The sequence below is a fragment of the Chiloscyllium plagiosum genome, unplaced genomic scaffold, assembly GCF_037043375.1.
Source record: "Chiloscyllium plagiosum isolate Xiang-an unplaced genomic scaffold, Cpla_swu_hap1 HiC_scaffold_4, whole genome shotgun sequence".
Classification (NCBI taxonomy): domain Eukaryota; kingdom Metazoa; phylum Chordata; class Chondrichthyes; order Orectolobiformes; family Hemiscylliidae; genus Chiloscyllium; species Chiloscyllium plagiosum.
Window position 1 is genome coordinate 29,882,770 of NW_028270142.1, and position 16,022 is coordinate 29,898,791.

The 16,022-nt window shown below is 47.7% G+C and overlaps 1 protein-coding gene across 3 annotated transcripts in view; it reads right to left on the reverse strand.

Moving 5' to 3' along the window:
• Positions 1 to 16,022, reverse strand: part of LOC122549324 (collagen alpha-1(XV) chain-like) — a 265,827-nt gene that overhangs the window by 102,715 nt on the left and 147,090 nt on the right. For all 3 annotated transcript variants that reach the window (XM_043688956.2, XM_043688955.2, XM_043688954.2), the window contains 2 exons: positions 2,910 to 2,981; positions 1,087 to 1,149 (listed from right to left, as the gene is read on the reverse strand). In XM_043688956.2, coding sequence (XP_043544891.1) covers positions 1,087 to 1,149; positions 2,910 to 2,981 — 135 coding nt within the window. The remainder of the gene's footprint in view (positions 1 to 1,086; positions 1,150 to 2,909; positions 2,982 to 16,022) is intronic.

Below are 16,022 nucleotides of genomic sequence, written 5' to 3' on the forward strand. Positions count from 1 at the left end.
ATGGTTGAAGAACATGGCTCACCCATGTGTTAATTTAGGGATGGATAATGAATGTTTGCTTTGCTGGTAATGCACAATTCCAGAGAATGACTGAAAGCAAATGAAAATCACTAATCCCAATAGGTAGTGTCAGGGATGAGAAGTAGGTGAAAGTGCGGGCTGCAGATGCTGGAGATCAGAGTCGAGAGTGTGGTACTGGAATAGCACAGCAGGTCAGGCAGTATCTGAGAAGCAGGAGAATCGACATTTCAGGCAAAAGCCCTTCATCAGGAATGAGAAGTGACTGCTCATTTAACAAGAAACTGAAGCTATAATAAAGCTGCAGGAAGGGAAAACAGACTTAGGGATGCAGAATTGTTGCATATTATAACAAACCATTGCATCATATAGCAATGCAAGCCACAGAGGCTGGCAGCTTCCAACTAAGCACAAAGTGACAGCTCTAAGAAGTGAAACTAAGAGTCATAGGATGCATCTTATACAGATACATGAGAAGTGTGTGTGAGTCCCTGACTGTAAAGGTAACCCAATAGCAGCAAGCAGGCCACAGGTCTCCCTGAGCTGCAAAGTCAAGTCCAGAAGGGGTGAAGTGGCATAACAGTTGGACCAAGAGCAGGCATGGTGATGTGATGTGGTTGGTGGGTTGCTGATGCCAACTTGCATGGTCGAAAGGTGGAGAGCAACAATGTCCATGGAACATTTAGGAGCCTTGTGGTGAAATCAAGAGTTGCCTGAAGACCTGGAGAAGCAAACAGAGATCTGTGCCATCAAGCAATCTTTAAGACTTTCCTGTTGTGAACTGGTGCCATCTGGATTCTCAGAGGAGAAGCATTGGGAGCTGCATAGAAGTGGGACAAATTCTGCTAATAATGGGCTGCAGTTGCATGGAAACGATGTTGTTGCCACTCATTAGTGAGATTCTGAACTTCCCATTTAAATCTTAAGGGGAAAATTGCAAATAGTTTCTCAACATTGACATTTTTTCCAGTTTTGCCATGGTTTCCCATATTTCACACCATTGCCGACAGTGCTCAGGGCAGCAGAGATTTCTGCTCTCTCTGTTTATTATAAGAGTTAGATACTCACCCTAATTATCTCCATGTCATCGTCAGTATCGTCGAAACCAGATCCTTCTGTACCAAGGGTACTCTGTGAGGTGAGAGAGGAGAAAATTAAAAATAAAATCAACAGAAAAGGCTGATATTTGGACATGACCAATGCTTCCACAGTTTTAACTTTCCTCTGGTATGATTTACTTCAAAAGTTTTAGCTTGTGTAATGTCTTGATCTTCATATAGTTTTTGTGAGGAAGCATCTCAGAGAGTTGCCTGTGATTCCTGCCAATTCCGTATGTGTCCAGATGATGAGTTCTGATATCATACTGTCGCTTTTCTTTCCAATGGTTGCTCCCAGCCAATGACCCAGTGCAGCCCTGGTCACCAAATTCATTACAGGATATCCCTACTGATTCTTTTGTTCACAGTCTTCCTTCTCGCCTTTCCTTTAAAATCCTCTTTTTAAAGTTTCTCACTGAGAAATCTTTACTGCTTTCTTTTCTCATACTTTGCACAGATTGTCTCCTCACCTTTGGTGATTCCATCGCAATTCACTCCCCTGACTTCACTGCCCTCCTGTCTTTCCATAAGCAATCCCTCCTCATAAACTCTTCTAAATATGTCCCTGGACATCTTTTCAATATTGCCAACTTCCACAATCTCTTTATCCTTGTTGTCGCAATTAAACACGGCCACCTATGTTCAGCCCTGAATCTTATGTCAGCATCTGTCCCTCGAATAAACTCTCTCCCATGTCTTTCATATCCACACTTTCAAATTCCTAACTGTCTAGTCTTTCAGCCCCCAGTTCCCATTAAGTTTACCCCACTGTCAATTGTCTCCTTAAAACCCTTCATCCCAGTCATCTCCAGCAAAATGTACACGGAACTCAGTTTTCTTTCTCACTGAAGTCATTCAGCTACCTCTGTTCTTATCTTCCTTTTATTCAACAGGCTAGATGCACCCCCAGGTCAACATTTAATTTAGTTATCCTCCAAAGTTTCATCCAAACTCATCCCATGAACTTACTGATTTCTTTAAATTAAAAACAAACGTAACATTTTCAAGACGTTTGATGAGCGTAGAAATCAAATCATTTTTAAAAATCCAGATGATGGGCTGAGGAACAACCTTGAATAAGGTGCCAGGGAGACTGGGAATTTCTTTGGTCCTGTTCTGTGAATAAAACTTGATCGCAAATCCTGTTTACACAGATATTGTGCTTTCCACTTCACTACCAATGGTGGAATTGGAACAGCTCTGAGGAAAATCCTGTTGTGTATTATACATCAAAAGCTGACTGGAATGGAGCCTCATTCACTGGGGCATTCATATGGGAAAATAACTTGGGTGCAGTCAATGACTTTCCATTCATAGCTGTTGGAAAATTATTGGCTGCATGCATGCAAAATATTTACAATTAATGGACTGTCGTTTAAAGTGAGGTGAAAGGGGTATAACAAAAATGCTCAGTGGTTGGGACAGGAATATTGGCTGGGGCTCCAGGAATGTAATTTCTAGTAATGTCTGGTAAACATCCAGTTGAATTGTTAGTTTGATGACTCATCCAAAACTTGTTTCTTCATGACTGCACTGGATAGAGAATGTGTTCAAATCTGTAACTAAAGTTTAATCACAAGAACTTCTACCCCAGAAATGAGAATGTTACCAACACTGCAAAGTATTACTAACCTAATTTACTTTTGGACAGATGAATCTTTAGTTGCAGCTTCTACATCTGCAGCATTAATAATTATTAGCAAAGTCACAGAAACAGACAGTGAGTCAGTAGAAAGGTTTAGAGATATAACAAAGGCAAAATTATTCACCAAACTGATCCTGAGATTTACTCACAGGTCTATGTTTTTGGCCAGGAGGCCCAGGAGGACCAGGTGGACCTGGTAAACCGGAAAGCCCTGGGTCACCCTGTGGAACAAGCAGAATAGTAGTCAACCCACAATATAACATAGCGTTGTGGCTCAGAAATCAAAGCAATACAAACTTTACAAACAATATAATCAATACAAGAATAGCTGCCCATCAGCTCACTTCTAGCGCAGTATCTTTTCACTTGGACTCCTTACTCTACTTCATTTCTCAAGCACATTAAACATTTCTCTGTGTTGTTAGGAAACCAGCTGCTCAGATATTTAATGAGAATTAAAATATGTTATAGAGTCATAGAGGCATACAGCACAGAAACAGCCCATTTGGCCCAACCCATCCATGCCAACTAGGTTTCCGAAACTGAACTCATCCCATTTTCTTTTGTTTGGCCTATATCCCTATAAACGTTACTATTCATGTACCTGTCCAAATTTCTTTTAAATGTTGCAATTGTACTCGCCTCTACCCCTTCCTCTGGCATATGTGCACCACCCTCTGTGTGAAAAAAGTTTCCACTTAGGTCCCCTTTAAATCTTTCCCCTCTCACCTTAAACCTACGCCTTCAAGTTTTGGACTCACCCATCCTGGGGATTAAACCGGACTATTCACCTTATCTATGCCTCTCATGATTTCATAAACTTCTATAAGATCACATTCAGCTTCCTACACTCCAGTAAAACAAGTTCCAGCCTATCTAGCCTCTCCTTATAACTCAAGCCTTCCAGTCTTTTCTGCATCATTTCCAGCTTAATAACATCATTCTTTTAGCAGGGTGACCAGAATTGTACGCAGTATTCCAGAACTCCCATACTCAAAGGTCTGAGTAATGATGTCAAGCATGCCAAATGCATTTTCACACCTTGTCTAACTTTTAACGAACTATGTACCTGCACCTCTGGGTCCCTCTGTTTGACAACACTCCCCACATAGAGTCATAGAGATGTACAGCATGGAAACAGACCCTTCGGTTCAACCTGTCCATGCCGACCAGATATCCCAACCCAATCTAGTCCCACCTGCCAGCACCCGGCCCATATCATTCCAAACCCTTCCTATTCATATACCCATCCAAATGCCTCTTAAATATTGCAATTGTACCAGCCTCCACCACATCCTCTGGCATCTCATTCCATACCCGTGCCGCCCTCTGTGTGAAAAAGTTGCCCCTTAGGTCTCTTTTATATCTTTCCCTTCTCACCCTAAACCTATGCCCTCTAGTTCTGGACTCCCCAACCCCAGGGAAAAGACTTTGCCTATTTACCCTATCCATGAAATCACATTTATTGGAAATTCAAGGCCATTTGCTCTGCAATTATTACTTAATTGAGAAATCTTTTTTAACGGAAGCAGAGATTTTCTATGAAACGTTGTTGTTCTATATATTTGATATGACTGCTAATATGTAGAACAACAATGTTCATAGAAAATTTCATATGACTATTGATGGAGATGGTGACTGAATTCAACCAGCTTGTTGGCAAGGGAGTTGTGCAACATCTTGCCTAACCATTTGTAAAAAATCAAACCGCAAGATGTAGCATTATAGGACAAGTATTAGACTGTCCTGAAGTTTGTTTTTCTTAAATTGACATTGATTTCTCTTTAGATTGTAGATACATTTACAGTTAACAGTCACCTGTTAGATAGGCAAGTTCGGCAATTTAAAGAAAAAAAGGTAAAATCGCAATAATCTTGCTGGACCATAGGACTACTGTCTCTTTAGAGAGAGACAACTAGTGATGGTTTAACCTGAGGGCTATGAAACCACAGGCAAGGGGAGAGATTGAGAAGGAAAATCCTTCATGGTAACTCAGCTGGTGTGGGAATTGAACCCATGCTGTTGGCACCACACTTCATCACAAACAAGCCATCCAGCCAAATGAGCTAAGTGACCCCACTAGGCTACTGAATTAGTGCTGACCTTAAAGCAATGGCAGTTTAGTCACTGACATGAAATTACATTAAACATACAGCACAGACGTTTGGGCACAACAAGTCTAAGCTGTAGTTTATGGTCCCTACCAACATACCCGTATTCCTTTCTGCATTGAGCATTTATCTAGCTTTGTCTTAACTATATCTAAACTGTTTATCTCAGCTCCGGTGAACCTAATTAAAGGATATACCAGTGAAGAATGACTCATATTTCAGAGAATTTTATTAAGTGCAGGAAAAACAAGCTGTGCTTCAAAAGCAAAGCATCTGAGTATGTATCATTTTTCATAATTGTTGTTTCTATGGAAGCAGGAGGGTAGAACAAATAATGCTCATCTTCCTCCTCATCCTCAGCAATCAATGAGCTTTGCACATTCCTAAGTCTGCACTTTTGTATTTCAGAGAACTCTAGAGAGCAGCAGGGGAACTGCAGCCATGGCCAACTTTATCACAATGGAGGAGGAAGCCCACAATTCAGAGGTTGACACTGGCTGTTGTCCAAAGAGAGATGGGGGGGTCCCAGAGTTCAGGTAGCAGCATTAGATATTGCACTGTAACTTGGCACATTAACTGTTGCTCATTGAACTGCTGTTTAAAACAATTTCAGTTTGTTAATTCAGTCATGGAAATGGGCTTCGCCAGCTAGACTAACATTAATAACCCACCCTTAGTTTCCCTTGAAAAATGGTGTTGAGCTGCCTTATTGATCCACTGCAGTCTATTTATTGTAGGTATACCCACAATGCCAATGGAGAGGGAGTTCCAGGGGTGTGACCTAGCGACACTGAAGGAATGGTGATAAATATCCATGTCTGGATGGTCAATCGCTTGGAGGAAAATTTGCAGGTGATGGTGTTCCCATGTACCTGGTACCTTTGTCCTTTTAGGTGGAAATGGCCATAGCTTTGGAAGGTGCTATTGGAGGAGCCTTGGTGAATTTCTGCACTGTATCGTGTAGATAGTACACACTGCTGCTTCTAAGCATCACTGATGGGGGGAATGGATGCTTGTTGATCTGGTACCAACCAATTGGACTGCTTTCTCCTGGATGGTCTGAAGCTTCAGAAGTGTTGTTGGAGCTGCATCAATTCAGGAAATTGGGGAATATTCCATCACGCATCTGACCTGTATCTTGTAAGTGGTGGACAGGCTTTGGGGAGTCAGGAGATGATTTACTTACTGCAGCATTCCCGTCTTCTGACCATCAGCCAGGCTTTGAGAGGGTTTCCCTTTGTTCCCCAGGAGCCTAACCACACAGATAGTGGGAGAGAGAAGAGCTTGAAAATGGCAAAGAATGAACTAGCCACAACAGCTCCCTGTGTACTTTGGCCAACATTTGTGGAGATCTTATTCCAAAGGATTGCAGAGGTCCATAATCACCTGACTCGCAAGTCTGAGCCTTCAAATGCAATACTGTTCAAAGTGATTGTAGAGCTTGATCCATAAGCCTCTAGATCCTGCAATAAAGGAATCACCATCTTCTTGGTGCCTCTTTCATCTCTATTCATAGAGTAATAGAGGCATAGAGATGTACAGCATGGAAATATACCCTTCAGTCCAACTCATCCATGCCGACCAGATATCCTAAATTAATCTAGTTTCGTTTACCAGCACTTGGCCAATGTTCCTCTAAACTTTTCTTATTCATGTACCCATCCAGGTGCCTTTTAAAAGTTGTAATTGTGCCAGCCTCCACCACTTCCTCTGGCAGCTTATTCCATACACGTAACACCCTTTGCATGAAAACATTGCCCCTCAGGTCCCTTTTAAAACGTACCCCTCTCACCCTAAACTTGTACCCTCAAGCTCTGGACTCTCCAACCCAGGGAAAATGCCTTATCTATTTACCCTATCCATGCCCCTCATGATATTCCTCTGTTCCATCCAGATACATGTGGCTTTGGAGAAAACAGCTGCTGGTCCTGGAGTTGTCCCACTGGCTACTGAGCTGGAGCACAGTGTGTCTCCTTGTCAGAGGCCTGACCAACTTCATATCATGTGGATCCTGTGTCATAGGTAATAGGGTGAGATCATCCTCAGTCCCAAGCAAGATACTTGATAGGAGTTGGGTAAAATAGTCCCACAACCCCGCACCTCCCGCTTCTACCTCCTGCCCAAAATTCACAAACCTGACTGCCCCGGCCAACCCATTGTCTCCGCCTGCTCCTGCCCCACCGAACTCATCTCCGCATACCTTGACACCGTCCTGTCCCCCTTAGTCCAAGAACTCCCCACCTACGTTCGGGACACCACCCATGCCCTCCACCTGCTCCATGATTTTCGCTTCCCCGGTCCCCAACGCCTTATTTTCACCATGGACATCCAGTCCCTGTACACCTCTATCCCCCATCACGAAGGACTCAAAGCCCTCCGCTTCTTTCTTTCCCGCCGTACCGACCAGTACCCTTCCACAGACACCCTCCTTCGACTGACTGAACTGGTCCTCACCCTGAACAACTTCTCTTTCCAATCCTCCCACTTCCTCCAAACGAAAGGAGTAGCCATGGGCACCCGCATGGGCCCCAGCTATGCCTGCCTCTTCGTAGGATATGTGGAACAATCCATCTTCCGCAACTACACTGGCCCCACCCCCCACCTTTTCCTCCGCTACATCGATGACTGTATCGGTGCCGCCTCGTGCTCCCACGAGGAGGTTGAACAGTTCATCCACTTCACCAACACCTTCCACCCCGACCTCAAATTCACCTGGACAGTCTCAGATTCCTCCCTCGGGGAGAAAGTGAGGTCTGCAGACGCTGGAGATCAAAGCTGAAACTTTATTGCTGGAACAGCACAGCAGGTCAGACAGCATCTAGGGAAAAGGAGATTCGACGTTTCGGGCACATGCCCTTCCTCAGGAATGAGCAGAGAGTGTTCAGCAGGAGAAGATAAAAGGTAGGGAGGAGGGACTTGGAGGAGGGGCGTTGGAAATGTGATAGGTGGAAAGAGGTCAAGGTGAGGGTGATAGGTCGGAGTAGGGTGGAGGCGGAGAGGTCAAGAAGAAGACTGCAGGTCAGGAAGGCGGTGCCGGGCTGGAGGGATTCGGCTGAGACAAGTTGGGGGGAGGGGGGATGAAGAAACTGGTGAAGTCCAAGTTCATCCCCTGTGGTTGGAGGGTTCCCAGTCGGAAGATAAGACGCTCCTCCTCCGACCGTCGCGTTGTTGTGGTTTGGCGGTGGATGAGTCCAATGACCTGCATATCCTCGGTGGAGTGGGAGGGGGAGTTGAAATGCTGTGCTACAGGGTGATTGGGTTGGTTCGTCCGGGTGGCCCAGAGGTGCTCTCTGAATCGCTCCGCAAGTAGGCGGCCTGTCTCCCCAATATAGAGGAGGCCACACCGGCTGCAGCGGATGCAGTAGATAATGTGGGTGGAGGTGCAGGTGAATCTGTGGAGGATATGGAAGTTTCCTTTGGGGCCTTGGAGAGAAGTGAGGGGGGAGGTGTGGGCGCAAGTGTTGCACCTCCTGCGGTTGCAAGGGAAGGTGCCGGGAGTGGAGGTTGGGTTGGTGGGGGGTATGGATCTGACAAGGGAGTCGCGGAGGGAGTGGTCTCTACGGAAAGCTGATAAAGGAGGGGAGGGAAATATATCCTTGGTGGTGGGGTCCGTTTGGAGGTGGCGGAAGTGACGGCGGATGATGCGTTGTACATGGAGATTGGTGGGGTGGTAGGTGAGGACCAGTGGGGTTCTGTCCTGGTGGCGGTTGGAGGGGCGAGGCTCAAGGGCGGAGGAGCGGGAAGTGGAGGAGATGCGGTGGAGGGCATCGTCGATCACGTCGGGGGGGAAATTGCGGTCCTTGAAGAAGGAGGCCATCTGTGTTGTGCGTATTTTGAACTGGTCCTCCTGGGAGCAGATGCGGCGGAGACGAAGGAATTGGGAGAATGGGATGGCGTTTTTACAGGGGGCGGGGTGGGAGGAGGTGTAGTCCAGGTAGCTGTGGGAGTCGGTCGGTTTGTAGTAGATGTCCGTGTTGATTCGGTCGTCTGAGATAGAAACAGAAAGGTCTAGGAAGGGGAGGGAGGAGTCCGAGACTGTCCAGGTGAATTTGAGGTCGGGGTGGAAGGTGTTAGTGTAGTGGATGAACTGTTCAACCTCCTCGTGGGAGCACGAGGTAGCGCCGATACAGTCATCAATGTAGCGAAGGAAAAGATGGGGGGTGGGGCCAGTGTAGTTGCGGAAGATGGATTGTTCCACATACCCTACGAAGAGGCAGGCATAGCTGGGGCCCATGCGGGTGCCCATGGCTACTCCTTTTGTTTGGAGAAAGTGGGAGGATTGGAAAGAAAAGTTGTTCAGGGTGAGGACCAGTTCAGTCAGTCGAAGGAGGGTGTCGGTGGAAGGGTACTGGGTGGTACGGCGGGAAAGGAAGAAGCGGAGTGCTTTGAGTCCTTCGTGATGGGGGATGGAGGTGTACAGGGACTGGATGTCCATAGTGAAGATGAGGCGTTGGGGACCGGGGAAGCGGAAATCCTGGAGGAGGTGGAGGGCGTGGGTGGTGTCACGGACGTAGGTGGGGAGTTCTTGGACTAATGGGGACAGGACCGTGTCGAGGTAGGAGGAGATGAGTTCAGTGGGGCAGGAGCAGGCTGAGACAATGGGTCGTCCGGGGCAGTCAGGTTTGTGGATTTTGGGCAGGAGGTAGAAACGGGCGGTTCGGGGTTGTGGTACTATGAGGTTGGAGGCGGTGGATGGGAGGTCCCCTGAGGTGATGAGGTTATGGATGGTCTGGGAGATGATGGTTTGGTGGTGGGGGGTGGGGTCATGGTCAAGGGGGCAGTAGGAGGAGGTATCTGCGAGCTGGCGTTTGGCCTCAGCGGTGTAGAGGTCGGTGCGCCAAACTACTACTGCGCCTCCCTTGTCAGCTGGTTTGATGGTGAGGTTGGGGTTGGAACGGAGGGAGTGGAGGGCTGTGCGTTCCGAGGGTGAGAGGTTGGAGTGGGTGGGAGGGGTGTGGGAGTTCAGGTAGCGGTTAATATCGCGGCGGCAGTTTGCAATAAAGAGGTCGAGGGCAGGTAGGAGGCCAGCACGGGGTGTCCAGGTGGACGGGGTGTGTTGGAGGTTGGAGAAGGGGTCGTCAGAGGGTGGCTGAGGGTCTTGATTGAAAAAGAAGGCACGGAGGCGAAGGCGGCGGAAGAATCGTTCAATGTCACTCCGTGTACTCCGACCTATCACCCTCACCTTGACCTCTTTCCACCTACCACATTTCCAACGCCCCTCCTCCAAGTCCCTCCTCCCTACCTTTTATCTTCTCCTGCTGAATACTCCGACCTATCACCCTCACCTTGACCTCTATCCACCTATCACATTTCCAACGCCCCTCCTCCAAGTCCCTCCTCCCTACCTTTTATCTTCTCCTGCTGAACTACCTGAACTCCCACACCCCTCCCACCCACTCCAACCTCTCACCCTCGGAACGCACAGCCCTCCACTCCCTCCGTTCCAACCCCAACCTCACCATCAAACCAGTTGACAAGGGAGGCGCAGTAGTAGTTTGGCGCACCGACCTCTACACCGCTGAGGCCAAACGCCAGCTCGCAGATACCTCCTCCTACTGCCCCCTTGACCATGACCCCACCCCCCACCACCAAACCATCATCTCCCAGACCATCCATAACCTCATCACCTCAGGGGACCTCCCATCCACCGCCTCCAACCTCATAGTACCACAACCCCGCACCGCCCGCTTCTACCTCCTGCCCAAAATCCACAAACCTGACTGCCCCGGACGACCCATCGTCTCAGCCTGCTCCTGCCCCACTGAACTCATCTCCTCCTACCTCGACACGGTCCTGTCCCCATTAGTCCAAGAACTCCCCACCTACGTCCGTGACACCACCCACGCCCTCCACCTCCTCCAGGATTTCCGCTTCCCCGGTCCCCAACGCCTCATCTTCACTATGGACATCCAGTCCCTGTACACCTCCATCCCCCATCACGAAGGACTCAAAGCACTCCGCTTCTTCCTTTCCCGCCGTACCACCCAGTACCCTTCCACCGACACCCTCCTTCGACTGACTGAACTGGTCCTCACCCTGAACAACTTTTCTTTCCAATCCTCCCACTTTCTCCAAACAAAAGGAGTAGCCATGGGCACCCGCATGGGCCCCAGCTATGCCTGCCTCTTCGTAGGGTATGTGGAACAATCCATCTTCCGCAACTACACTGGCCCCACCCCCCATCTTTTCCTTCGCTACATTGATGACTGTATCGGCGCTACCTCGTGTTCCCACGAGGAGGTTGAACAGTTCATCCACTTCACCAACACCTTCCACCCCGACCTCAAATTCACCTGGACAGTCTCGGACTCCTCCCTCCCCTTCCTAGACCTTTCTGTTTCTATCTCAGACGACCGAATCAACACGGACATCTACTACAAACCGACCGACTCCCACAGCTACCTGGACTACACCTCCTCCTACCCCGCCCCCTGTAAAAACGCCATCCCATTCTCCCAATTCCTTCGTCTCCGCCGCATCTGCTCCCAGGAGGACCAGTTCAAAATACGCACAACACAGATGGCCTCCTTCTTCAAGGACCGCAATTTCCCCCCCGACGTGATCGACGATGCCCTCCACCACATCTCCTCCACTTCCCGCTCCTCCGCCCTTGAGCCTCGCCCCTCCAACCGCCACCAGGACAGAACCCCACTGGTCCTCACCTATCACCCCACCAATCTCCATGTACAACGCATCATCCGCCGTCACTTCCGCCACCTCCAAACGGACCCCACCACCAAGGATATATTTCCCTCCCCTCCTTTATCAGCTTTCCGTAGAGACCACTCCCTCCGCGACTCCCTTGTCAGATCCATACCCCCCACCAACCCAACCTCCACTCCCGGCACCTTCCCTTGCAACCGCAGGAGGTGCAACACTTGCGCCCACACCTCCCCCCTCACTTCTCTCCAAGGCCCCAAAGGAAACTTCCATATCCTCCACAGATTCACCTGCACCTCCACCCACATTATCTACTGCATCCGCTGCAGCCGGTGTGGCCTCCTCTATATTGGGGAGACAGGCCGCCTACTTGCGGAGCGATTCAGAGAGCACCTCTGGGCCACCCGGACGAACCAACCCAATCACCCTGTAGCACAGCATTTCAACTCCCCCTCCCACTCCACCGAGGATATGCAGGTCATTGGACTCATCCACCGCCAAACCACAACAACGCGACGGTCGGAGGAGGAGCGTCTTATCTTCCGACTGGGAACCCTCCAACCACAGGGGATGAACTTGGACTTCACCAGTTTCTTCATCCCCCCTCCCCCCAACTTGTCTCAGCCGAATCCCTCCAGCCCGGCACCGCCTTCCTGACCTGCAGTCTTCTTCTTGACCTCTCCGCCTCCACCCTACTCCGACCTATCACCCTCACCTTGACCTCTTTCCACCTATCACATTTCCAACGCCCCTCCTCCAAGTCCCTCCTCCCTACCTTTTATCTTCTCCTGCTGAACACTCTCTGCTCATTCCTGAGGAAGGGCATGTGCCCGAAACGTCGAATCTCCTTTTCCCTAGATGCTGTCTGACCTGCTGTGCTGTTCCAGCAATAAAGTTTCAGCTCAGATTCCTCCCTCCCCTTCCTCGACCTTTCTATTTCTATCTCAGGCGACCGAATCAACACGGACATCTACTATAAACCAACTGACTCCCACAGCTACCTGGACTACACCTCCTCCCATCCTGCCCCCTGTAAAAACGCCATCCCATTCTCCCAATTCCTTCGACTCCGCCGCATCTGCTCCCAGGAGGACCAGTTCCAAAAACGCACATCCCAGATGGCCTCCTTCTTCAAGGACCGCAATTTCCCACCCGACGTGGTCGACGATGCCCTCCACCGCATCTCTTCCACTTCCCGATCCTCCGCCCTTGAACCCCGCCCCTCCAACCACCACCAGGACAGAACCCCACTGGTCCTCACCTACCACCCCACTAACCTCCATGTACAGCGCATCATCCGCCGCCATTTCCGCCACCTCCAAACGGACCCCACCACCAAGGATATATTTCTCTCCCCTCCCCTATCAGCATTCCGTAAAGACCACTCCCTCCGTGACTCCCTCGTCAGATCCACACCCCCCACCAACCCAACCTCCACTCCCGGCACCTTCCCCTGCAACCGCAGGAGGTGCAAGACTTGCGCCCACACCTCCCCCCTCACCTCCCTCCAAGGCCCCAAAGGAAACTTCCATATCTGCCACAGATTCACCTGTACCTCCACACATATCATCTATTGCATCCTTTGCACCCGATGTGGCCTCCTCTATATTGGGGAGACGGGCCGCCTGCTTGCGGAGCGTTTCAGGGAACACCTCTGGGACACCCGGACCAACCAACCCAACCACCCTGTAGCTCAACATTTCAATTCCCCCTCCCACTCCACCAAGGATATGCAGGTCTTTGGACTCCTCCATCGTCAGACCACAGCGAAACGACGGTTGGAGGAAGAACGCCTCATCTTCCGGCTAGGAACCCTCCAACCACAAGGGATGAACTCGGATTTCACCAGTTTCCTCATTTCCCCTCCCCCCAGCCTGTCTCAGTCAAATCCATCAAATTCAGCACCGCCTTCCTAACCTGCAATCTTCTTCCCGACCTCTCCGCCCCCACCCCAGTGTGACCTATCACCCTCACCTTGACCTCTTTCCACCTATCACATTTCCGACGCCCCTCCCCCAAGTCCCTCCTCCCTATCTTTTATCTTAGCCTGCTGGACCAACTTTCCTCATTCCTGAGAAGGGCTAATGCCCGAAACGTCGATTCTCCTGTTCCCTAGATGCTGCCTGACCTGCTGCGCTTTTCCAGCAACACATTTCCATCTCTGATCTCCAGCATCTGCAGACCTCACTTTCTCCTAAAAGGTGCTACATCCAACATAATCACTGATTATCAGCTGAAGGCTAGATTAGATCACATTCATTTTATGAAGAGGTCTCACCGTGCAGTCACCTTCACTTAGTTTGTGGAAGACACAATATGTATCCCAGATGATATTAGGAAATGATTCTCTGCTTTACAGAGCTCATAACTGCCTTCGCAAGTATCTCTGTTGCTTTTACACCACATCAAATGGTGTTTATGGCCCATGGAACTTGTAACGTTTCCTGGAGAAAGCCAAAGGAGAGCAGGATCCCATCAATTCCTGGACATTCTTCACTCTGCATACTCTGGAAGATGCTGCCACTGAGCTCACAAAAATCTGCCCAATACGTCTAAGTGGTGACTTTTCACTAGAACTTTCAGATAAAATGTTGCTGACCTGAAATGTTAACCATTTTCTTTAACCACCGATGTTGCCTGACCTGTTGAGTATTTTCAGCGCCTCTAATATTTTACTTTTATAAATAGGTGGATTTATAAGTGCCGAGGAAATTGAATCCATGAGTTGTAACACACTTGAATCCTTAATTAAACCACAATTAGGTCTGCTAGTATTGCATTTTAAGTGTACTTTTAGGTATTATTATGCACATTGTAATAACTGTGTGATGACTAGTGTTCAAATGTATGAGAAACCATTTGATTAGAGAAGTAAACTATAAACAATTATAAACTCAGATCGTCTAATTCTACGTCAGTAAATTTGGTCTCTGGGACTTACTTGGTTGAGTAGAACTGGTGGAGAAAGTGAGGAATGCAGATGCTGGAGATCAGAGCTGAAAATGTGTTGCTAGAAAAGTGCAGCAGGTCAGACAGCATCCTTGGATGCTGCCTGACCTGCTGCGCTTTTCCAGCAACACATTTTCAGCTCTGACTAGAACTGGTCTCAAGGACCAGTATCCCAGATAATCAGAGCTAAAATGATCACTGGGAGCTGTTTGACTTGAAAAGGGAAATTAACCTGAGCCATAGGTCACTGAGCAGCAATAGAAATGCAATATTAAAGCCTGAAACTTTTGATCTGTGCTCCCTTTTAGTGAAGCATTGTGCCAGACTTAATAGAATTTAACCTAAATCCAGAAAAATAACTGCGATATATGTTAAAAAAAACTGGAAAGTTAAATAAATGGCTAAAGGCTGTAGATAAAGGAGAAAAATAGATAAGAGAGAGCACACAAGTAAATTGTTGAGATAAATACGTCAAATTATTCTTCAAATAATCTTCTATTAGATTAATATTACAATAGCTGTCTACTATCATTACAATAATTTTATCACTGTTATATCCTTGCTGGTGAGCAGAAAATGTGAATCATTGTTCAGAACAGGCACCCCAGTTCCCCACAGCATTTGCTTTTTTCAGCATGAATGCATACATTTGACCAGTTGATCTATACTCAGCAGCAGGAGATCAGGGAAGAGGCTTGACACACTACATGATTTAATTTGATCAAAGCAATTTCAGTCATGATTCCTCTGATTTCTGTCCCCCCTTTTTGTTCTTTGTAAGTTTAAAATATGCCATATTTCAGTCTGCATTTTCATTGTTATGCAGTGGTAATGTTCCTCATTTAATAATCCAAAACACTGATGTCAAACTTCAGTAAGGCCACTTGCAATATTTATATACTGAACAACAAGTTTTCTCGAAAATTTTATCTGCAAAGTCAAAGTGAGTTGAAATTTTCAAGTAGCTGTAGGGAATGTGGAATACACGACGATTGAACACAGTAAACCAGCAACACATATTAACGATAAAATTATAAACAGAGCAAGGTTAAGCAGAACTACAATGTGCCTTCTTCCATTAGGTCTCAGTTCCACGTGATCTGATATTATCATGATATTATTGATGAACAACATCTAGCTATTAATAAGTAGTTATTAAGCCATGCCATCATTCAGGGATGGAAAATTGTTTCAATTATTCAGTCCCACGTCAATTATTAACTCTCATCTGACGACTGAAGTGGTCTGTCAAACCACTTACTAATACCAAACTGCTAACAGCGGTTTAAAAAAAATGGCCTCTCACTGTTAAGTAGGGATGGATAATAAATGCTGGCCTTACTATCAATGTCCATATCCAAGAATTAAATTTTATAACAGTTCATATGCTTATCCAAGGGCTTCAAGACTGTGGTAATGTTTATCTCCATCAGCCACTCCTTCCTCCTACAATATGCAGTTTTCACAAAAACCTGTAAACATTGAAAAATAGAAACATAGAAACAGGAGTAGGCCATTTGGTGCTTTAAGCCTGCGCTGTCA